We start from the raw sequence: 25,490 nt of genomic DNA on the forward strand, positions 1-25,490 counted from the left end.
GTTTTTTCAGACAGTACACAAGAAAAATGAACAAGGAAGCGCTGCACACAAATATTGCACATTTAGAAAGAATTGGCTCCCCCTGGTTTTCTAACAAAAAAAATGCAGCTGGTTACCATTCCATAGTAGTTACTGTTGACCATTATGGGACCTCTGCTTCGGAGGTAAATGTATTCCTCCCACCAGTCGCTCACCTGGAAAGCAAACAGCCGACAAAAGTTTGAGCTGGAGTTTTTCCTGTACTGTAGATGAAGTACAGTAACATAACCACCAATCTTCTTCTTTCTTTTTTTTTTTAATCACGCTTCCTCACTCAATGAAATGAATGGCCGTCTCTTCTCAACTTCAACACATTACAGTCAAGAGATTGCCATCCATACATTGACATACAAATGCTCTACTTTACACATGTTGACATCACAGCTTCCATACTATTAAAAAAAGCAGTATTTTTCAGTTGGCTACAGAATGTGAAAAGAGGTGTGGCAGATGACAAATTGTGGTATATCGTCAAGCCCCTTTTCAGTTAAATGAAATATACTACTTGAATAATGGTAATAATTTTCAAATGCCTATGAAGCGTTATGAATGATTTAATGGCAAATCCAAATCAACAGGAGCAAGTGTGAGCACATTTTAAAATGTTTTTGTGAGTGAATGGCTAATTACTCACATAGTTAGTAGCCCAGAGAGCTTTAAGTTTTAAGTAACGTTGGAGTCGATTTCCCAGGTTGCACTCAAAGTCAAAGGCCAGTTTTGTCATCCGTTTGAATTCAGCATCCGCCAACAGAGGGCGTGCTGACTCCAAGTACTGAAACCGAAATAGAGCGTTAACACAATGCATACTGTTGTAGCATGCAAACCAATATGAAGACTGTGAATGAAGATGTGTAAGTGCTTGTACTGTATTACACACCCTGCTCAGTGTGTCCTTTATGGCCGGAACAGGCAAATGTGGCAGCGACGTTTGATAGCTGTAAAGTAGAGGCTTCCTGCTAGATAACAGCCTCAATAGAGTCTAAAAAAAGAAAAAGAAAGAAAGTGACACATTTGGAACAGTATCAAGAACAATAATTAAAACATCAACATTTTAGCCCAGGACAATAAGTCACTTTTTTGTATATATGGTTTAGATTGATTTGTTAAAGGGATCCAAACACACATCAAAGCAGCAGCATTAAAACTATACAGTGCACCACCTTCTGAGTTACGATCGTTGACTTCCTCTGTTATTGCCTGAAAAACTCACCTATTTTCTGCCGTTATGATCTGGCCATTAGAAGCAATAAAAGTATTACTTGTTTGTCCGTGACATGTCTGTCGGGTCAAAATCGGGATACATCTGTGTAGTCTTACGTCGCCATAAGTGATACGCGGATTTTCTCTAATAGCGCGGGAACACTGCACAGACAACTAAATAAGCCCTGCACAGATACCATCGGGTCACCGCAATACCAAGTAGGAGCATGGCTTACCACCCAGATCTTGGTGGTATTGGAAACTCGACCATGCTGCTCAAACATCCACTGGTGGTAGGAGAGAAGCAGCTTGAGGCAGAACCTGAGAGCGAGGATAAGGGAGAGCCACAGCAGCGTGCTGAAGACCAGAGCGGAAAGCATCGTCTGACCCTGAGCGCTGAGAGACACATGGAGGCTGGATGGAAAGGCAAGAAAGAGAGAAAACAGAAGGAAAGTATTTTTTTATTTAGTCACTCGTATTAATCAGACCTGCAACGGCACAAATAGTTAAACTTTTTCATTTCCCTCCCAGTAGAGGAAAACAATGTTGAACATTTTTGTTCAAATCATCCATCCATCAGTTTTATTTAGCTTATCCTTCCTTGTGCCCGGTTAAAAATGGGGTCCCACAAGGCTCTATCCTTGGCCCACTGCTTTTTTTCATTACACCTTGCAACAATTATGCAGTCTTTTGGGATTACATTTCACTGTTACGCTGATGACTTGTAATTATATAAGCAAGTTAACATAGGAAATGGGTCGGCTATTGACAAGCTCACATCTTGTTTGGACAAAAGTTCTACTTTAAAACCCTGCAAAGATGGAAAAGATTATGATGTAATTGTGTTTGCCAGCATCTTCATATCACATAGAACAAAGTTTATTAAACGTTGCTTAGTGGCAGAGATGTTGAAATATATCTAGTGAACCTAAGCATTCTGTCTTGCATCAGATGTGACAATTAAAATAACTTCATAGAGATTATCGACACGACTGCAGATTTAAACAAGGTCCGTGGACTCTGACGTGACGATGATATTTGTAATGTCTAGGTGCTGAAGTAATTTCCTAATGGATATCAAAATGGAATGGGGCAAGTGCGCGTGTGTATGTGTGTGTGTGCGTATCCATAATGAAAACAGTGAGTCAGTAACATTGAGTGGCAGTCAGTCAGAGGCTGTTTGGGATGTCGGTCAGAGTTCATGTGCTGGAACACACCCACATTGCTCACTTGTGACTCAAATGTGCCACGTCCATTCTTTACATACCTGGCTGGATGCGAGATATGACAACATCGGTGTGTAACACTGTCATACTGACACAAACAACTGTAACATGACCTCAATTTGGTCAAGTTATACACGTCATTATTACTTTCTCATTTTACATGTAGACTTAGATTATTTGAATTTTGAAAAACAAGTTGCTCAGTGGGGGAAAAAAAATACTTTAAAAAAGCAAAGACAAACCCTTTCAGATGCTTTTCATTCTTGTGTGCATCTACCTGAGGGGAAGGTGTTGCTGTATCTTGGCAATGAGCCCCATGCTAGGATCAGAACGCATGTACATGGTGGCCAGGATGGCAATGACGACAAACAGCCAGGATGAAGGGCTGGCTGGATACATTCCCTTGATCACCCGGTTCTGAAGTAAACAAACAAAAAGTGACGCTCATTCCTATGGCAAATTCAAAGGTAGAACCACATTGCTAATACACATATCTCCAAACACATATTAGGTCAACATGACCAAATAATTTTCCTTTTATAAAAAATTTGCCATTTTAATCAACTCTATTTGTGTTAAACACTAATTATTACTTTAATTTTAGACTCTAAGGGTACTGCATCATTCTGGGAGCTGTCCCTAAATGTATGCACATTTTACATGGATATAAAAATAAAAATAATTAGAAAGAATAGAAACACCTCTATACTTACAAGTACTGAAAAATGATTATTTTATTACTGAAAGCTCATCTTGCATGCAATATGGTCGAATGAAAGACAGCAAATATATTAGCAAGCATGAGTCTCTTAGATAAACAGGATTTCAAACTCTTCAGCCACATACTTGCATAACCAAATGTAAACAGTTGTCACCTGTTGGGACATGCATGTCAGTGAATACTCATTATGTTACCCTAACATTATTCGATCAAAACCTTGGCCTACAAGGCTCTCGTGCATGAACTTAAGGTTACCAAGATAACAATATTAACTTAGAGGGAGCTTCATCGAAATATGACAAAGTACAGTAAATGAGATCAACATAATTTAACCAGACACATGACAAGCTTTCTCTTACTCACTCTTATGCGGCTGAAACGCTTTTTCCATGATCGTACTCCAGACAGGTAGATCTGATTCAGGGCCTGATAAGAGAGTTGCAGATCGATGCCCTCCGGTGTTATGGTGAACTGGAATGCCACGGCCTGGTGAGCCTCTGCCATGGCTATTGACCCACACAGCAAAATATTCATTCATTTAACATGCACATACATATTTGAAATAGTGACAAACACATTTTTATATTTAAAATTAACTTAACTTAGCTCACTCCGTGCTTACATTCAGTTTTTTATTCTGTTTGCCCAAGCCTCTTTCAAGCACCAAGCTGCAAATATTTGCACCCTCATCTAATATAAAATATAATATGTTATATTTATCAAACTCAAACTATTTATTTATCAAACTATCCTTAAGCCTATATTAATTGCATAAAATTGCAGTTCAGATCAAGATACTGTTGGTTTTTTAGTATAGCGTATTAATCATAGCACCACGCGCCATGTCTGCACGCTGAATATAAGATTCAGCCATCAGTGTCTTCCTGTGGTCATGAATTATGTAATAGAGTACTTTTGTGCAATTAGCCCTAGGAATGTGCTGCTGGCTCAACATAGTAAGAAGTTAAATAACTAAAGGCTAAGCTGTAGCAAGATTATATGGTATGGCACCAATATTCTTGATTGTGACAGATTTCCATATTCATCGTTTATCAGCTACAATTGTAGTCATTTTTAGAGGAATATCTTAAGTACAACAAACACAAAGTCCTAAAGTCATACAAAACATTCATTCAGTCCAATCCAGCAAGTATGTATCTGAGCATGTATCTTGGTTGTCTTATGGCTTTTCTTTTCTTTTCTTTTAATATTGAACACACATCTAACAATAGATTGGACCAGATAAACTAAAAGACATGCGTGACTGGAAACACTTCCACTTAATGGGGTCACGCATGCATGAAAATTAATTTTGATTGCTGCCGGTTACAATTTCTAATGTCAAAGAAGTGCACAGGGTTGCCATTTTATATTTTTTCACATTCAAAACAAAACGTGTTGCTAGTTCATATTTTTGCTAAATCCTGCTAATGCAACCATGGTAATAATTTGTTCACTATAAGAGATATACATTTTTCATACGTTTGTTTCATCGTTATCAATCATCAGATTATACAATACTTCTCAACTTCAAGTAAAAAAACCCCAAACAGGTTTATTCCACATATTAGAAGCACCAAACTAGCATTGTGGAGGAAAGTGCAAACAATGTGGAATCCAGCCAAGCAGGTCACCAGAAGTCAAAATGTCAACGCATGACAAGATTGGATTCAGAGCCAAGATGATGTAGGTCAAAACCCCCTCAAGTAATGACATTACGATGGGTTGAGCTCAGGTAACGACCAATCACGGCCCACCTCTTTTCTGGGTTTGATCATGTGACAGTTGCAAATTGAGTCATGAGTGGTCGTTACCTGAGCCCTGAGCACATGTGATGTCAATCAACAACAAGTGGTAAAATGTAATTTTTAAAGATTTTGATTGTACATGAAAAATAATGAAGTTACCAAATCAATTTTAGACAAAATGTTCACTTCTTATTGCTGAAAAGGGCTCAATGAGTCCCTTTCAGTGCTTTGTTCCTGATATTTAAAGTTTAAATGCAGTGTTTCCCACACCATGTTAATACTTGGGCGGGCCACCCAAGTAAACTGGCCACCACCCAAGAGGTTTTCAAGAAAATTTTATCAAAATATATGCATATTAAACAAAACAAAAAACGTGTCGCGACCAGATATACCGCATATTATTTCGCCGCCACCCACTTGTAGATCATGAAGTTAGAGGAGACGCAAGTTACAGGACTGAGAACTCCCGCACCAGAGTCCACCCACCCAAGTAGATTTTAAATCTGTGGGAAACACTGAAATGCCTGTAACTCAACAGGAAGTCAGACTCTTGCTCCACCCCTCACTAAGATTTGAAATTGGCCCTCAAAGTTGGGTGTTGACTGGAGGTTGTTGGGTTGCGAATGTGGAGAGGGTTGGGCGTGGTCTGGCTGTGATTGAAGGCAGCAACTCGCAAAGAAACTGTTTAAGGAGGCGTGTACGAGACTGAGCCGGTGGGTGGCGGGGGTGACTACCTCATGCGGAACAAGTGGCGTAGTCCGTAACTTCTCGTGTAATGAGAGGACAAACAGCCAAATTGTGTTTATATCAATATTTAACTTTAAGATGGCACCAAACACACGTTTTTTTACCCAAATTCAAGCTTTCGACAAACGTGCACTAAAATGTCAAAAATAATGACCAGCTGAGTAGACCGCATTTGTAGACACCAGTCTATCCAGTTTTTCAGCAAAAATAAGTTGATTTAGTGTTGAGTTAATCTATCAAGGGGATTCAAAAGATCTCCAGTTTTTTGTGGTAACTGTTATAGAGAGTTATTGTATATAACAAAGGCAGGTTGATTCGTCATTCTGCTAAGTATAGCTAATACTGTACTTATTTTCAAAGAAACATTTTTATTATGTCTGACATAAAAAAAAGAATCTTATTTCACTTTCTTATTTTGTCATTGTCCTTTCAAGTTATATTTAAAGTAGGGGTGTTAGAAAAAAAAATTCGGCAATATATCGCAATATTACAGCGCGCAATTCTCAAATCGATTCGATATGCGGCCGAATCGCTTTTTATACATCAATTTTTTCTGGGAATATTCAACAAAACGTCTTACTTAGGGTTAGGATTCACACATTAAGCATGGAAGAATGTTATATTAATGGGACATTAAGCCTTAATATTTTATTTCAGTGCTGTTCAAACATGAAATAGACTGCAACCTGTTTGTTAAATGCAGTGGCTCGGTTATAAGCCTACATTTTCAGATAAATAAATACATTTTCATACAAATCTTACAGTGTACATGTACAAGTTTACTGATTAGTATTTTCTAAATTTGAGTAGAAATCAATTTATAGATTTGTATCGGGATTAATCGGTATTGAATCGAAACCTATGAATCGTGATACGAATTGAAAGGTACTAGGCAATTCACACCCCTAATTTAAAGTTGATATTTTAAGGAGTGGATGGTGATAATAATATAATTGACAATACTAATCCTCCAACCATGTTGAATGGAAACAGCACGATGAGTAGAGAGAGCAAGTGTGGAGCGATACCTACTGGAGACGTGAGTGTAGACAGCGAGAGTCTAACAACCATATAAAACTTATATGGATTTAATATTATGAATATGAAATCTGTCATCATTTAATTTAACTTGAGAGTAATGAACAGAAAGTGGAGATATTTAAAACAAATTTAAGGCAGGAAGCTATAGCACATGTCATACACAAGGAAACTCGGGTCTGCTTTACATAATTAAAAGTACAATATTTTAAAGCAAAAAAAAACCTCAAAATAACTAAAGACACACTGCAAAGTATGGAAATAAACGTTTACATTTTAGAGATTACTTAAATTAGTAAATAAAACTTACAATATAAGAAAAATAATTTGGGGTTAAAAACTTGAAAGATCTCAATCATAGGCATGGTGAAAAGCAGTTTTTAACCTGAAATAAAAAATATTCACACTTTAATATTACTTTCATATTTAATTTAGAAGTCATTGAGTAATATCTTCCTTCTAGTCACATATGCACCAAAATATAACGTGATTCAGAAGTATTTGGGAGCAAACAGTTACTATGCTTTGAGCCAAATTCATGTCATTAGACTCACTTTATGACAACACAGTTACCTTTTTTTGCATAGTTTTTCGTACACTGTCGGCAATGTGTACATTTTTATATATTTTTGGTTAATTTGATAAACATGCTTCATGTGTTTGTGTGCCATATTAAAATACTGACGGAAATAACACTTCAAGTCTAATGATGACTAACTTTTACACAGTATGGTATTCCTGTCCATCTGTGCATCTCCTAAATCAGGGGCGGGCAAAATCGGTCCTCGAGGGCCTAAGTCCTACAGGTTTTCGATTATCCCTCTTTCAACACAAGCTGATTCTAATCAACAGGATCGTTATCAGGCTTATGCAGAGCTGATAGTATATCAGCTGTGTTGGAGAAGGAAAACATCCCAAACCTGCAGGACTCCAGCCCTTGAGGACCGAGCTAAGCCCCCCCCTTTCCATGAAACCTAGTGACACCCCTGGGGCATGATAATTGAACAGTATGTACTGAATCAAATATTTTCAAGATGTTTTTAAGCCTCTGTGAAAATAAACCCTGCAGTCAGCTCTCATAATAGATTGTTTCCATTCCACATCAATGTTGGTTGTTGAAGACCGAATTGGTTGGGCGGCAAAAGCAAACGACTATTGTGAACCGGTTAACACCGTGACGCCATAGCATCAAACAGAGAACAATCTGTCTTCTACCGCGTGTCACTTATTGCAAGAATTCGTCATAATAATTTCAGCTAATGCGTTTTCCTTTTATTAAGTGTCTTTAAATGACGCAACCATGACAACCGCCGGCGAAACTTGTTTTCATTTGGCTAATTACTCTCAAAAACCGGTTGAGTTACACTGTTGGCATGCCTCTCCATCCCTACACCATCTGCGTCCAGCGGTGCTGAATACAAACCATAAACAAACACTACATCGAGCCAGTGTTCGCCAACATGTGGCGTTTCAGCTCCTTTCGGAGAAGTCATGTAGCAAGCAGCACACAGAGCTCCATTCAGATTCAGCACCATCACCATCCTCCACCCGCGCCAAGCACAACGAGTAATGGGCGTACGAACGCTTGAAATAAAGCCCAACTTCACAAGTAAGGAAACGTATCGCAATACACGAGGCACAAGGATATGGAATACAATGCGAGATGGGATGTACCTGGAAATTATTGGAAGCTGCTTGTTCGGTTCTACGGTGACTGAAAGAGAAGCGTGCGTTGGTGCCCCTCCCTCCTCGCCGGCTCTGGAAGTGAAGCTTGGCTCTCCAGCGTCTCGGCTCTCAGCCAGTCTCGGCGCAAATTAGCTAGCCTAGCTAGCTTGCTAACAACACAAGGGGGTCAAGCTCCGCCTCCGTGCTATTTCGTCCGGCCTCTATCGCTTCAATATTTACGTCAAATTCCAGTCATTAAAAAAAGGAATGGTGTTTACAGTTAAATGATGATGATAATAAAGTTAGACACAAAAAGTAGTTCACACTAGGCTACTGTTATATTGTATAATACAAAAAAAAACACTCTTCATTGATTGCCTCTTTCAAACACCCTTTTGAGTTTTTTTTTTTTAATTAGAATTAAACTCTTTTCAAATGGCCCTGGAGTGCAAAACACAACAATAAAAAACAAAACAAAAAATACCACACAAATTAAAGGGGCAACAACTAATTTTTATATATTATTATTATTATTATTATTATTGTATAGTTTTAGTAGATAAATGGTATGTTCTATGCCACCCACTAGTCTAAACAAAATATTCTGATTAATATTGTGGTTGCGGAGTATAAATAAAGCAGCAAAATCCACTAATTTTTATTCATCTCATGGTTCATCTTGTCTTTTATTTTTAATTTTTTTAGATTTGCAATTTTGCATCTTTGTGTGTGTGTGTGTGTGTGTGTGTGTGGGTGTGGGTGTGTGTGCGTGTGTGTTTGTTTGTTTTTTTACTGTTGCGTTTAGGTTTTAGATGCTTTGGCTATTTTACTTTATTTTTTGCTCTTGTGGTTACTCAGCTCAACACAACTTTATTTTTTGAGACCTTTGCCATTTTAGTGTGTAAAAAAATGGCAAATTTTCACACCTTTACTATAAACTCATGGAGAAAAATACCTGTTGAGAGTTGCACAACAATAAGCACAAAGTCAGGTTTCACACTTTTTGTAAAACATTACCAGTGTTGGGAATAACTGTTTAAACTACCTACGTTAGGTAACTCCGTTTTTTTCTTCATAAACGGACTAATATAACTAATTATTCTCCCCATATTTGAAACACCGTTATCGTTATTGTATGAGAAATATCTAACTAATTATTCTCCCCATATTTGAAACGCCGTTATCGTTATTGTATGAGAAATGCGTTGCGTTATTGCGTTTATTTATTAGATTCAAGGCTCGAAGTAAGCTTACAAGACATTGTGCGGTGACTAGCTCTGAAAATGTCATGTGCGCATAGTCAGAGACACTGTTGTTGTCGGACTTCGTCACAATAAAAGTGACTTAACAGCTGAAATGTAGAGTGACTTTTATTTTGGAGGTGCCGCAAGAAGCGTGTCACGACGTGACGGACGTGTCGTCCTTCTTCCTTCTGGACCTAAAGGTTTAGCACATTTTAGCAGAGTCCACGTCCTCGCCGAGAACTGGTTTGACATTTTTGACAAGAGTGACATTAATGAAAAATAAGTCGACATTTGCCGAAAAGCGATTTGTTGACAATCATGTTTCACCAAGAGCCATATTGCGACTCCACAAGCACCATAACAGCGATAAAGAGCCGGTAAGTCATAGCAGCATGCTCGCCTAGAGTAATAAATAGCGCCAACAATAATATTTCTCTTATTTCACGAATGCTAAACATGTGAAAAGTGTTGGAAGAAATATGCTCACACTCATTGAGGCGATGGGGTGACATTTGTATGTGAATGATGCATGTGAAGCCTAGAGTTGGGCATTTTTCTGACGTAAATCAATCATTAAACACGTCTTTATATGTGTAGAATTATAAACTGAAGATATATCACCATACTCTCATATTTGAAAGTGTACAAAAGTTTTCAGAGAGATCAAGTGGAAGCTGATGATTCTGAGGAGTAAATAGAGTAGTAGTTATGGCTGTGATTTTGGCCATGATAGCATTAAGCACTGTATATTTTAATAGAATTGGCAATTTCTTTGATCTATTATTGATTAATTTAGCCCGCAACAATCATAAAAAATGCCCGGAAAATCCTGGAGGGACTGGCTAGGACTGTCTACAAATTACCTATAGATGACAAATGTGCCACAAATCACCATCTATCCAGTATTTGTTTTATTTGTATTATTCTGATTTCTGTAGTAACTGGCAGTGGTAGAACATACATCACCACTCCAAATTTAATGAATTATTATTATTATTATTGTATGATGTGTGATATTATGGAGTGAGGCATTTGTGTGTCATAAATAGTAACACAAATAAATCAAAAACCCTATATAGCCTGGACGTCATTTGAATTCCTTGTATAAAAATATAATAATAATAATATATAAATATATATTTTAAACCAAATTGTTTGATATAAAACTTTGTTTTTAAAGTAGTGAAAATAGTTATTTTGCCTGGTAACAAGTTACTTTTATTATGAAGTAATTCAATTACTATCTCAGTTACTTTTTTTAAGCAAGTAATGAGTAACCATAACTAATTACTTTTTTAAACACTGAACATTACACACAGTGATTCGCAAAACTCAAGCTGCAACAATGGTTTGATGCAAACAAACTGTCACTAAATCTTAACAAGACAAAATGTTATTTGGTAAAAAAGGACATAAAGAAACTATAAACATTCAAGTCAGCAATGTGAATCTCTAGAGTGTTAGAGAACACAAGGTACTGGGAATAATAATCGATGACTTGTTAACATGGAATACTCATGTAAGTCAACAACAACAAAACTAGCTAGAAGTATATCTATTCTATTTAGAGCCCAAAATATGTTAAATCAGAGGGCCCTTCAAATTATTTATTGTGCGCTGATCCTGCCTTACTTGACCTATTGTGCTGAAATTTAGGGGTATACCTATATAAGCCGCCTACATCCCTTAATGGTACTCCAGAAAAAAGCAGTAAGAATCATACACAACGCTCCATACAATGCATATACACACAACTTATTTATTAAATCTAAATTATTGAAATGATATGCTTTAATAAACTTTAGGACTGTGCAGACAATGTATAAAGCGTAAAAAAACCTGCCTCCCTTATAACTTGCAAATTCGCTTCCAGGCCAGGGAATCCAAATATGATTTGAGAGGGAAACATGTATTCGTACAAAGTCATATCAGAACAACACTAAAATAATTTTCAATATCTTGTACTGGTGTTCAACAATGGAGTAACTTAGACTTTGGAGTAACCAACACAGGGACATTGGCTGGCTTAGAAATAAGTATAACAACTTATATTCAAAAGATACACTGATCAAAATCCACAAATTCTGATATGATGACATTTGCACATAAGGTCCCAATCTGGGTGAAAAACCTGAACTGTAAACAAGGCTTGGCGTTCCTAAACACACATACAGCTGAATCGTTATCTTTCAAGGACTGTTAGTCACTTGGGAGCTGTTGCGTCTTTGAAAAGCCAGTCTCTCCCACCTGATTACTGAAATAAGTACTGATTCTAACCTAAAAAACAACATGGAACTAGTAAACTGGTCTTTAAGTGCTCTGGACAAGATCTTCTCAACAATGAGAACTGGACCTGGACAACGCTCATGTCCGGGTGGAACTTTCATGTCTGGATTTGCAGAAGATAGCTAGGGAAGATAGCGGCCGCTGTGTCTAGCCTCACTCAAAGTTGAAGACGCCGAGGACATCTACCTGTTCATCACGCTGGTGGCTGGGATGCTTCTGCTAGGGATCGGAGCCCTCTGGCTGCATCGAATCCTCAGAAAAATGCAGGATGGGCAAAAAAAGGCGGTGGAAATGTGGCTACTGTGGCAAGCCGATTTGTCCAAAGCCTGTGACGACATGTCACAGGTGAAGAACGACCTAGCTGCATCCAGCATTGCCACAAACAGAATGGCAATGAACTTGTCTACAAAGCTGAACAACCTGGAGATGATTGCTCGTCGGAACGCAGCGATGAACAGAATTAGAGACAAGGAAGGAACCGACTGAAGGGTGAGGCTGGTTGCCGGCTGCCATTTATCCTTAGCTATCCAATGCTACTGGACCAAACTGATCAACAAGAGAACACATCAATGTTTTGATCAACAAAGACTATTGGGACGACGAACACTTGTACCAATCAACAATTTGATAGTCCACACAACTATATGTGACGAATTAACACTCTGATTTTCTGCGTCCTTTTGCATTCTGGGAACGGGAACTCATGTCGGCATGTTTGATGTGGCTTTTTGAGGTTATATAACCTTTTTCTTAAATAAAAAAAAGCAATTTGAAAAAAAGCATTTACATTTTTTTTTTCTTATTTCTTTTTTTTTCTTCGTTTTTAAGAGCTCAGTATTGTTCATTCGGAAATGTCATCATCATTGCTCTTTATTTTTTTTAATTTATTTATTTATTTATTTTATTTTTTATTTTATTTTTTATTTATTTTGTGTATGTGGGTGAGTATGTGTATGTGCGTGCGTGCGTGTGTGCGTGTATTTGTTAGCTCACCAAAAAAACCTATTAGAAAAAATCTTATACCGTTCACCTAAACCGAACACCGCCGTCAGGAGACCCGAGGGGACCAAAGAAAACCAAGGAAGGTGAAATCCAGCACCGACCAGGCACCACCCACCAGAACTCCTCCCCAACCCAAGAAACATCCAGACCCCAACAAATCCAAAAAACATAAAATCAGGGAGGCCTCAAGAGACCGAAGGAGAGACCGAGAAAAGGAAGGAAGGAAGGACAGACGAAGCCGCGTGAGATCCACAGACACCAGCCTCCACCGATTCAATGACCTGAGGAGGAAACAGATTGTGTCTGAGTTTCGGTAGATGCTGGTGTGGTGGATCTGGCATGCATGAAAATCTCCACCAAAGAGGGGAGCCGTCGACCCCTGCCGGAACAGAGCAAGCGCAACACCTCAGGGCCCCCCAGGCCGCGGCAGCGCCAAAGGACGACCCCCGGGCCCCGCCAGGGCCACCGGCCGAAGAGCAAACCCAGGAGCAGGAGCGCCCCCCGCCCCAACACGGCCCGCGCCCCCGACCCAACGCAGCAGAACGGGGCACTGCAGGCCCGCCAGGCACCCCCCACGACCCCCCGCCCCCCATCCACCCCCGCCACCCACCCCAACCCAGCCCCAGCCGCCCCCAGGTCCCCAATCCCCCAGACACCCCCCCACCCCCAGCACCCCGCAACCCCCACCCCCCCCCCCCCCCAACAAAGCCGCCCCCCCCCGACCCCACCCCAACCAACCGGCAGCCCCCCAACCCCCGACCCCCAGCCCCCGGGGACCACCCGCACCCAGGCACCGGCGCCAAAGCGGGGCCGGACAGCGGAGCGGAGAGGGCAGCCGCGCCCACCCCACCCCCCGCCGTGTGGAGGGACGGAACACCGGGGGCAGAAGGGGGAGATGGACACGGACAGGGGACCGCAGCACTGCTCTATACTGCGGCCCCCAACCGATGGCACCCCCACAAGCCCCCCCCCCCCCCAAGTTGTGTGGTGTATTAAAATTGGAGGGGAGTTGTAGGGTGAAGACGGTGTTTCCACCCTACCCCACCCCCCAAAGTGTGTTATGTGCCCTATATGTCTATAAAAGTGTATTGTGCAAACCTAGTGTAGTGAGTTAAGAGGAGCGACCAGCGGGGCCCTCCCCAACCGGGCGGGGGCAGGAGGCGCACCGGCCCACCAAGCCCCCACCCACCCCACCGGGACCCCGGCGGGCATATGGGACCCGTCCGGCGTGGCGATAGGGCTCGCCCCCCGGATACTGGGTCCCGCCCGAGGTGCCAAGACGCCCACTGGAGCGGGGCGGGCACGACATCAAACCCCAGCCACCCCCGCCGGCCCCCGTAACACCGAGACCCGGGCCATGGATGGAGCCCCCGGCCCAGGGGAGGGGAAGGAAGGCGTACCGGGGAGGGGGAAGGGAGGGGGGAAGGAGACGACAAGAAGGGCAGGGGGCAGCGGCAGGGCCGCAGAGAGAGGGGGAGAGGAGGAAGAAGGGTGACGAGGGAGAAGGGACAGGGAGGCGGAGGACGGGCGGGGAGAGGCGAGGAGGGAGAGGCAGCAAGGGGGAGGAAGGGGGAGGGGAGAGGGAACCACCGGGCACCCCGGCGGCCCACAGGCCCCGAACCGCGTCGCCGGGCCCAGAGCGACGGACCACGCCGGAACGGCGCCGCCCCCGACACCAGGGAAAGCCCCGCAACGCAGCACCCCCCAAGAGACCCAGGGAACGGCCAAGACGCAGCCGCCACCCAGCAGCCAACAGAGGGGCAGACCCGCCCACGCCTAGCCAGGGGGGACAGCACCCACAGAATTAACCCACTGGCACGCCGTGAATCCGAATGTCAACCCCAGGTGCCCATCGGAGGCGAATCCGCTCGATCCCGCTGGCAGCAGCCGGGTTCCTGACTATAGAAACACAACCATTAGTTACAAATTGCCAAATACAGAAACATCAATGCAAGTTATAACGCTGCTGTGGCTCTCGCTAACAGGCAGAATTAAGATCCAAGTTTAGGTTAAAAAATTCTATATACGTAGACCATGTTTCTTTAAATTTTGACATTTGGTTTTTATTTGAGGCAGATATTTTTTCCATTAAAATATGATTTATGAGGAGGTTAGACCATTGGTCGATATTCAAAGTTTGTTTATTTTTCCAGTTAACAAGAATTGTTTTTTTTGCGATAGTAAGGGCTACAAGTATAGATTGAAATTGTTTATGTGGTAAGTCAGTTGTTGTTAAGTCACCTAGCAAACACAAGTTTGGAGAGAACGGTATCCTACAGTCCAAGACAGCGGAAAGTTTTTCTAAGACTTTAGTCCAGAAACACATAACCGGAGTACATAACCATAAAGCATGAAAATAAGTGTCTGTAGTGTTTTGTAAACACTGGCGACAAATGTCGGAGTCTGAGAGTCCCATTTTCTTCATCATATATTGAGTAATGTATGTTCTGTGAATAATTTTATATTGGATAAGTTGTAAATTTGTGTGTTTTGTCATTTTAAAAACGTTTTCACAAACTTGAATCCAAAAGACAGATTCCGGAGCTATAGACAAGTCTGTTTCCCATTTCGAGATGGGTAAAGATGTTTTATCAGTATATGAAAGTAACTTATATATTTTTGAGAGTTTTTTTGTTGTTGTCGGAGAAAGCTTGGTAATATCTTTAGCTAAAACAGGCGGTTGGAGCGTACCCTGGAGTGTTGGAATTTGTTTCTTTATCATACTTTTAACTTGCAAATAATGTAAAAAGTTTCCGTTTTTTATTTTGTATTTTTGGAGCAAGGATGTATATGATATAAACATATTATCTGAGAAGAGATGGTGGAGATGTGTAATTCCTTTCTGCTCCCACACATTCAAATAAAACGATTGGTTGTTAATTTGAAAGTCAGGGTTATGCCATAGGGGAGAAAGCCCGCAGGGCTCCACTTGGGCTTTAGTCATTTCTAGTGCCTTCTTCCAAGTCTTTTTCTAATTTTTGATCCTGTTTCTTTTTACAAGATGAATATGATATAATTTTACCTCTAATTACTGCTTTCCCAGCTTCCCAGAGAAGAGCTGGAGATAGGTCTGGAGAGTCATTTATTTCCAAAAAGTCTGCCCATTCTTTTCTTATAATTTTGTCAAATTCTGCGTCGTTTAGTAGTGAGATGTTAAAACGCCATGTAGGTGGTGGTTTAAAGGTATAATCAACTTGTAGGGAAAGGGAGACTGGAGCATGGTCACTAATAATAATAGGATGTATTTTTGTAACGGTTTTATCAGCAATAGAATTATTTGTAAGAAAAAAATCAATTCTTGAAAAGGACCGGTGCACAGCGGAAAAGAAGGTAAATTCCTTCTTATTTGGGTTTTTAAGTCTCCAGCTGTCGACGAGGCCAAAGTCATCCATATATTCCCCTATTACTTTTGTAGATTGTGATCGCCTTATACATGTTGTTTTATTAGAACGATCTATTAATGGATTTAAGGTTGTGTTAAAGTCTCCTCCAATAATAATAGTAGAGTTCGCTGCTAATTCAAACAGCTTAGAGAAAAATTCATGGAAAAAGGCCGGATCATCATTATTAGGGGCATATAAATTACCGAATGTATATATTTTATTAAATATAGTCACCTGAATAATAATGTATCGGCCCTCTGGGTCTGTTATTGTATTATTTAGAGTAAAGAGTAAATTCTTATGTATGAGTATACAGACTCCCCTTTGTCTACTGTTATAAGGGGCAGAGTACGCTTCGCTAAAATTTTTATCAATAAGTAATTTTTCTTCAGATTTTTGTAGGTGGGTTTCTTGTAGGAGGCAAATATCTGCTTTTAATTTTAAGAGATGGTCTAAAGTTTTTATTCTTTTTGCCTGTGAGCGAGCGCCACAAACATTCCAGGAAACCAGAACTAATTTATGCATACGAATAATATAAACTCAGTCCTATGTATATATCTGTATAGGCCATTTGCCACCACTGGCATGTTATAGGATAGAATCAGAGTGGTTAGGTGATTTATATAGTTTGTGTAAAATATGAGGTAACGTATAAGGTAACGTGTAAGGTAATGTGTAAGGTAACGTGTAAGGTAACGTGTAAGGTAACGTGTAAGGTAACGTGTAAGGTAACGTGTAAGTAAATAAAACAGTGCAAAAACGAGTAGGGAGGTGAAAAAAAGCATTTACAAACCTTGGGTTGGCCCTATTTTTGCACTTGTGCGAACTGTAGCATGAAGAAAGATTATCATTATTTATCTTTTTTTTTTCTTTTACAACGTTTCTCATAAGGGTCGCAGTGAGCAGGAGCCTCTCCCATCTGATTTTGGTCACAAGGCAGGGTATACCCTGCATTGGTTGCCACTCAATCACAGGGCAAATAAAGAAACATTCATACTCATATTCACAGTGTGAATGTTTTAGGAATGTGGGAGGAAGCCATAATACCCTGAGAAAAGCCACACAAGTTGACGAGAACATGCAAATTCTACAAAGGAGGACTTGACATGCTTTCTTCTGGATTATATTTTGTTTCCAAGATGGATTGTCCTCAACCTTCGAGGTTGGACTTGTTAATGCAATTTTCTTAACAATAAAACATTGTAGCCACAACCCAGTCCATCAACAAAGCAGAACAGCTATTATCATTTTTTATTGTTTTTATCTTTTTATCCTGTAGCAAAAAAAAAATCACAAGTGTCTCATTAAATGTCAACATGAGCATCAATTAACCACATATAATTCCATTGCTGTTTATTGATCAACATTTCTGACAGGCAATAATAGTTACTATGTTTCCCCTCATGACAGTCATTGAGGATGTAGAATTTGTTTTAAGTTTGAGTAGTTTGAATGGAGGGTGCGAGGTGGAGTTGTGTTTGGTGCACCAATGGGTGGGAGATTGTAGTGGTACCAATGCAGGTGAAAGCGGAAGAATGACACATAAGGATAATGAGGGAGAAAGTTTTATGGTGATTACAGTGTCGATAAAAGACAATCAACGCTACATGGAAACAGGTGGCATACAATGGAGACAGACAAAGGCATATAGTGCGCATGTGAGTTGAACTCATCAGTGTAAAATGTATACAAAGGCTAGGGGAGTGATTAAATGACTTGGAGTGGGGTGGAGGGTGGGCAGAGATACAGTATATATATAACGATGGGTGAGGTTTTGATTGTTTTCAATAATAGCAATGCATTATGACTACGTTTGCTCAAGACAGCTTTAAATGCAGCAACCCTTTGTGTGTGTTTGAACTTTAACCTTGTGTTTTGAAGATGACATATATTTCTCAATTATCTTTCTATCTCCAAGTTCTGACACTGACGCTTAAACTGGGTGGGCCACACTTTTCATGGCCTACTTTGGAGAGGGAAAAGAAAGTACAACCTCAAATTATAAGAGAAAGTTGTTGAATGCTAAGTCATGGAGACCTAAAACAAAAATACAACTGTTTTCCCCTTGCTCTTCATAAAACATTGACTTTTATGTTGACTGTGTCATGTTTCCTTTTTCAAGACATATCAAAACCGCAGAAAGAGAAAGTAGACAGACCACATTTGTTAAATGTCTTTCAGTGCATAACAAGAAATAGACACAAGTTAATTTGCAACATGTAAGCAGGAAGTCAGTGAAAATGTGTTTTAAATCAATAAACATAACGAAACATTAAAATGACTTTTTTGGTGGTTACAATGTGGCATAGTGAGCCAGAGAAGATTCCACAGCAATGCCAGCAGCTAGGTGAGGTTGTACTCACAATAGTATAGGCAGAGTTGTGCTTTGAGCTAAATGCAAACATGCAGCGAGAGCATGTACTCATTTCATCCATTGTTCTATTGAAAAAAATATTAATGATAAATATTACATCAATCAATATTTTTTGAGGACAGAAACACTGCTGCCATACTTTGCCACTGTAGCTACAAATTGTGTTTAATTTTTCAAGTGGAGTGCCTGTGATTGGACCAGTGTTACATGCATGCTTGCACTCATTTTCTTATATTCCAGAAACATACAGTTGCTTGCAAAGAGTGTCAAAGACAGCTACAGAGAAAAATAAACAAAGTTTTAGCTTAGCTTTTGCTGCGTTTGAGTGGGAATTCTATCTTTGGAAGCGTACGTTGTTTAAAATAGCAAACAATAAGAAATGGGCAGAATGTGAGTTGAAAATTAACAACACATAAAACACAGGACGGTGTTTTTGCAGCATTAAATTTGACAATATTCAAAGCTTTGGTGGTCAATAAAAGATAATTAAGAATAAACAAATAATTGGAAAAATACATATTAAAATTATAAACATTCATATTGATAGTGCCTATTGTGCTGGTGGCATGGGAAAAAAAGAGACCAGAGTAGAAAAAAAGAAACAAACATTCTTTACATGTGGCTTGAATTTTCTATTGCCTTTCCTCTTCTCAGCAATTTCTGTGCAGCATTTTTACAACATCACAATCAATGTGTTTTACATTTGCACATTCTTTCTTTTGCCCTTTGCGAGCAATACATTGTTTGTCATCGATTTCCCAGAATCATATCATTGAAAAAATAAAATACAATAAACGTATGTTTTTGGATAGTTTACACATTTCTTATTACTCTGCATGTTAATTTTGGATGATAAATGTAAATGTTTCCTTTCAACAAAAATTTCTGGGCTGCTATTACTGCCTTTTTCCGTTATGACCTGCCAAACTATCTGAATTATTGGCAGTCTAAATCAGTATTTTTATTTATTTCTTGTGGAAATATTTCAATAGATAATGTAAGTATGAGCAACAGAAACAAATACAGTAACATGCAATCAGTGAGTATCATAAAATAAAACACAGGAGAGTAGACATGAAATAACGCTGCAGTCACTGGCTTTTGTGTAGCACAATAGAATCCAACATTATGGGCTCTATTTTCGTATTTCGCATGCGGAAATGATGGCGAAGGCTCACTGCGCCTGCTTGCTATTTTGGCAGACCGCTCTGCACCCTGCTGAGTTTTCTGGTGCAGCAAAGGAATGTCCTTGAAGATACGCCCTGCCGGCGGAATGACAATTTGGTAGCAGAAAGTCGCCGTAAAGGATGCACTTGCTCTGAACGCGTCTAAATAGCGGCACAGGTAGTCTAACGCAAATTTGGTGAATTTAATTCAAGCACAGGCAAAGATGCAGGATGTCAGATGCCTTTCATTCATAAATATGACAACAGTGGGCATCAAACCATTTGAATCATTGTAGAAATCAATTCATTAAACACATTATTATTATCATTATTAGTTTTTAGATCGTCCTACTGAGTGCCCCACATTTAAAGGGAATGAGAGGAGCCGGAATGACACAGGCTGAATTCATGCCCACAAAGGCGCAAACCACCCTTTCTTGCATGCGTCCGAGGAATTAGCAACACCAGGCACCTGTACTTGCACAAATTTCGACCGTGCCTCACCGTCACTCACCGTGCGCATGTCAAGAAAATAGAGCCATAAGTGTAATCATAGTTGCAAAGCATGCAATTTCAAATCATAGATAAACAGACCAACTATAATATTATGTTTGCCCCTTCATCATTTTTGTTTCCAACTTCTTTTTGTTGACATCGGGTTTGTTCTGCCGGCATAATGGGAATCTGTGTTTCATTCTACAGTCTTTTTCTTCAAATGTTTCTTGACAGCAAAACACCCGTTATTAGGTGTGATCAATTATTATCTTGTGCGAGCCAGACTCTGGGTAACATGTTTAAACAAGAAAGGGTAGAATGGATTGTGGTTTGGAATAAAGGCTGCGGATATAATCTACTGGTGAAATTGTAATACACATAAAGTCTTAAGGACTATTGTGAAAAAGTACAGGTATGTCGATGTTAAACATATATTACGCCACTAACATTCAGGTGATTTTGAATTGAATCAACAAAGATGATAAATAAAACTTACGGTAATAGAAAATTTTCATTGTCATGTTTAAGTTGGTTAAAGTCTTTCTGTTACTTTTGTTGTCCTTCAGTGGTTGTCGTGTGCCATTATGTGTTTTATCTCAGTCTCTAACATTTTACACTCAGTCTCTAACATTTAACAGGCTTTTTGCTTGAAAGACTTGTGTGAGTGCATCGTGAGTGGAAAATGGGGATAAATCTAAATGGTGATCCACTATTTCTCCTCTGTTAAAGGCAATACGGTATCATAGTGTTTTTCATTCTAATTCAGAAATAATTGTGAGACTGAATGAACCTCATACACTCGAGGACAAGATGCATCAGTGGGCCTTATTTATGATATACCAGTACACAGAAGTCTGCGAAGGGTTACATTATGCCCCACTTCATCAGATCCATCCCCTCTGATGTCTTTGTATGTTTTCAACTACTATTTGACTTTAAAATACAGCATCCCTTTGCTTCGACCCATCCAGTTCTACTCCATTTCTCAAGACGCAACCTTTGTTTTTTGTTCATTTTAAATAGACATTCCATATGATCATGTGACTCATGATGTAAGGTCATTGAGATGATGAATGAAAACTTCTTGAGGTGCTCAGTCATTGGCTGTTGATCAAAAGTTTGCAGCAGAGTGTGAACTATGTGAAGCATTAGTGAGCAGGTCATGTGCTTTCTTCATTAGCGAGTGAATGTGTTTTTTCTTGTGAAATTTTCTGCTAAAGTGGGATTTTTATTGGGGGTGGGGGAATTCGTGCTTCCAACTTCTCTTTGGGGACTGAGAAAAGATCAGCTCTTCCCAGAGCTTGAAGTAAATCATCTCCCTTTTCCAATCCGTCACTAGGGACTGATGGCCAAGGCAGAAAGGAGGAAAAGAAGATTGAAAGGACGGGTAGAATCAAGGACAGAGGAGATATCCCGCCTCATCAAAGCATTCTTTTCAGGGGTGTGACTGTGTCCCGTTGGTTGTGGAGAGAAGTTTGGTCTTGTCTTTCCCTGACCCTTGCCTTTGCAAGATGCTGCCGCTTCCACTCGCCGCGTCCGCTGCACGCTCCTTCTCACACCGATCGGATCCGCTTTCACAGCGCTTGGAATTCTGACGTGAAGGTGTGCTGGGCTGGCGGGAGGGTTTGCCGTTCTTCTCATCTGAAGGGTTAAAGGTCAAATTTAACTGAAAAGAGATGGGACCAAGAATATACCCATGGGTACATACAGCTTTTGAGTTACACACCAGCCAGTGCCTGCACAGAAGGCTGATCATGAGTACTAAGGAGCTGAGCTTGGATGGTTTCCACCACCCTCTTGAATCTGCGACTAGGACCTGGAACAAAAAAACAGGCAAATCTCAACAGGGTACACACGACAGACGGACATGACCAGCCTATTTGTGTTCACTTTCGCCATTTCCCAATAATACTCTCTAAAAACAGTTGGGTAAAAAAGAACCCAATTATAGGTCAAAAATGGACCGATCTTCTACTTGGGTCAATTTGACCTAACTTTGAGTCAAGAAATTGGACTTTTAGTGTAAAACAACTCATAAATATTGGTCAAATCCTTTACTTGGATCAAAAAATGGGCCATTTTGTATAAAACAACCCAGAAAATTGGGTCAAATTGACCCATAAAGTGGATCGGTTCATTTTGTATAAAACAACCCAGAAAATTGGGTCAAATTGACCCATAAAGTGGATCGGTTCATTTAGTATCCATAATTGGGTTAGTGTATTTATGCAGCAGCAGTAGCTCATCTCAAAGGACCTTAGAACTGTACTTTATCCACCCCATTTAAAAAAAATGGCCATGGCATTCTTTAGAGGAGACCATCAGCGCTCGTTGTTTTGCACCGTCACTGGTGGCACGTTAACGGCAGCCTCGGAGAATAACACTATTTGACTTTTGATGCTTGTCTAACAATGCTATGATTTCGAAGAGCTCCGACCCCAACTTGGAGCCAACTGTTTCCCGGAGATAAGGAAGGGAATGAAAGCCGGCACTAAAATGTAGTAAAGTGAAGCGAAAGGGACAATTACATATGACAGAATAATTGCACCCATCATCTTGTATGTGTACTGAAGTTGCATGTTTGTTTTCAAACTCAGCTGGTACCAAACGTGAGTGATGTCATGCATGCTGTGATTGCAATCTTGCTTCTCTATCTCATCTACAGCTTCAAATTAGTGCAACAAGGGGGAATAAAACTCTACACCTTCTGTAAGCAAAAGCTGATGTAAAGGATGCTAAGGTATATATTATTTAATTATTGAAGTTGACGTTTATTTTTTTGAACAGTCACAAAATAAAAAATATAAATCAATAACACAGAACAAAACAAAAATCCATATAATATTCCAAATGAAAACATGAACTGCTAGTCCGAAAAGGAGTAGGAAAAATCGCTACCCCTTCATTTTTTTTGCAATTTTACATTGGACATGCCCAATATGAGACTTCCAGTTTATTTTTCATCAATTATGAATCCGAGAAATGTAATTTCCTGCACTCTTTCAATTTCAACCCCATTTATTTTTATATGCATTTGAATGTCTTATTATATGATTCACAAATAATATAAATGTTGTCTTGTCCACATTTAATGATAGTTTATTAAAATCAAACCACATTTTGAGCATGTTCAATTCCTTGTCTATTGTTTGCTGTAATTTACTTAGATTATCACCTCAACAAAAAAAGGCTTGCGTCATCTGCAAAAAGTACCTTTCATTGTCACTAGCACATTACAGATGTCATTGATGTATGTAATAAATAATTACCTCAATACCGACCTCTGGAGGACAGCACAGGTAATGTTAAAAAAAATTATGGGCAGTGATTATCAATCAATACACATTTTTTCGCATATCCAAATAACTTTTGATCCACTCCCACACAATGCCCCCGATACAAATTTTATATAACTTTGTTACTAGAGTGTCAAATGCTTTCTTTTTTTTAAGTCAATGAATATACCAATTGCATGTGTTGTTAAGGTCATCTGTTATTGTTTCAGTTTATTTTATTATTGTATGTGATGCTGATCTATTACTTTCTGATAGTAAATTGTACTTTACTAAAGATGAATGTAACCTTTTGTTGAACAGTTTTTCTAGTATTTTTGAGAATTGTGGAAGTAGTGAAATGGGTCTAGTTAACAAAATGATATTGCCAATTTTGTACAATGGAATTACTTATCAATGTTTATTTGGTTTGGGAATGTGCAGGTCTGTATACATATACTGTATACATTAATGGTTTAGAAATCCCATTAATTACCTATTTAAGCAATGCCATATCAGTATTGTTGTAGTCAGTTTATACTTTTTTTTAACCACTTCCAGAATCTCTTTCTCTTCCACATCACTTAGATATGTAGAGCAGTGTTTCTCAACCCTGGTCCTTGGGGCACACTATCCAGCCTGTTTTCCATGTCTCCCTATTCCAACGCAGCTGATTCCAATGACAGCTCATCAGCAAGCTCTGGAGAAGCCTGATAACGACCCTCAGCTGCGTTTAAATAGGGAGACATGGAAAACAGGCTGGATAGTGTGCCCCAAAGACCAGGGTTAAAAAAACACTGAAGTAAGTCACTAACACCTCCATCCAACCCTAACTCAGGAAGTGCAACATTTTGCACGCCCCTTTCACTTTAAACAGGTTTATTTGCATGCTTGTGTGACCTGGTTCTTTGTTGGCCTTGTACGTCAGTGTGTATAGGTTGAATTTTCCCTTGAGGAATTATAATTAGTACAATGAATGACAAATGTAAACATTAATTACAAAATATTTACAATTACAAATCCTTATGTGTGTGGCCAACTGTGACTACGTTTACATGCAGTCAATATTGGGGTAAAGTCAGAATTCCGGTTTCTGAAACAATTGAGGTAACACGTTTACATGTGTGGCGGACATCGTTACTCCTGTTTACATGCTCATTTGTTGCTCGATTGGAATAACCCGTTCGGACTGCGACGCGCGGACTACGTAATTACGTAACGTCATGTCCACTTTTAACTTACTATACGTTCAATGGGATATATGCCACGGAGGAGGCAGGACTTCTGACTTCCTGGTTTTCACACATCAGTTTTATTTCCGTTTCCTATTTGCGACGTGTGGGCAGAGTCCCAGTTCTTGCGCTTTCGCCTTTGTGCCCCTCCGGTTGAGACGCCGATGGCCGGGAGCGCGCGGTTGGGGGGCACAGGGGTGGGGGTGCGAGTGTTGGAACGCGGCCATCAGTGGACAGAAACGAAGCTGATGTGTGAAACCCGGAAGTCGAAAGTCCGTGGCATCTACCCCATAAAATACATTATATTTATGTCAGTCACCACGTTAAATAAAGTAGTCTGTTTCCTCCTCACTCCAGAAGTATGGTTCTTTGCAGGAAGCGTCATGTTTGTTGACACCGAGTATTTCCGGGGAGGTACGCGCCAGAAGCACGGACTTATTTATATACTTGTATTTACTGTATGTGTATATGAGCACAAACTGTGTCTTTTTCTCTGTAGACACACAAAATAACGTTGACACCGCAGCGGAGAAATTAATGCATTCAAGGGAGGCTCCTTTAGCAAGTAGGACGGAGCTGCGCATACAAGTTGTGACTACATAGACCAAGATTCGTTGCGCAAGAATTGAGCAAGAATTACTGTTATGAAAGG

The 25,490-nt window shown here is 39.9% G+C and overlaps 2 protein-coding genes across 8 annotated transcripts in view; both read right to left on the reverse strand.

Moving 5' to 3' along the window:
• Window positions 1-8,557, reverse strand: part of cpt1a2b (carnitine palmitoyltransferase 1A2b) — a 33,298-nt gene extending 24,741 nt beyond the window's left edge. Inside the window, exons 1-7 of the mRNA XM_086084023.1 lie at window positions 8,394-8,557; window positions 3,550-3,692; window positions 2,743-2,882; window positions 1,476-1,653; window positions 917-1,018; window positions 674-811; window positions 107-194 (exon numbers count right to left, since the gene is read on the reverse strand). Coding sequence (XP_085940149.1) covers window positions 107-194; window positions 674-811; window positions 917-1,018; window positions 1,476-1,653; window positions 2,743-2,882; window positions 3,550-3,690 — 787 coding nt within the window. The 5' untranslated portion in view covers window positions 3,691-3,692; window positions 8,394-8,557. The remainder of the gene's footprint in view (window positions 1-106; window positions 195-673; window positions 812-916; window positions 1,019-1,475; window positions 1,654-2,742; window positions 2,883-3,549; window positions 3,693-8,393) is intronic.
• Window positions 8,558-17,535: 8,978 nt separating this feature from the next.
• LOC147184593 (serine/threonine-protein kinase BRSK1-like) overlaps window positions 17,536-25,490 on the reverse strand; it is a 33,334-nt gene continuing 25,379 nt past the window's right edge. For 6 of the 7 annotated variants that reach the window (XM_086069306.1, XM_086069331.1, XM_086069324.1 and 3 more), the window contains 2 exons: window positions 22,061-22,150; window positions 17,536-21,975 (listed from right to left, as the gene is read on the reverse strand). In XM_086069306.1, coding sequence (XP_085925432.1) covers window positions 21,770-21,975; window positions 22,061-22,150 — 296 coding nt within the window. In that variant the 3' untranslated portion in view covers window positions 17,536-21,769. Of the gene's footprint in view, window positions 21,976-22,042; window positions 22,151-25,490 lie in introns of all 7 variants that reach the window. The other variant, XM_086069289.1, reaches the window with a different exon arrangement.

This window comes from Leptonotus elevatus, chromosome 1 (genome assembly GCF_054856555.1).
Source record: "Leptonotus elevatus isolate MCC_2025b chromosome 1, RoL_Lele_1.0, whole genome shotgun sequence".
NCBI classification, from domain to species: Eukaryota; Metazoa; Chordata; class Actinopteri; order Syngnathiformes; family Syngnathidae; genus Leptonotus; species Leptonotus elevatus.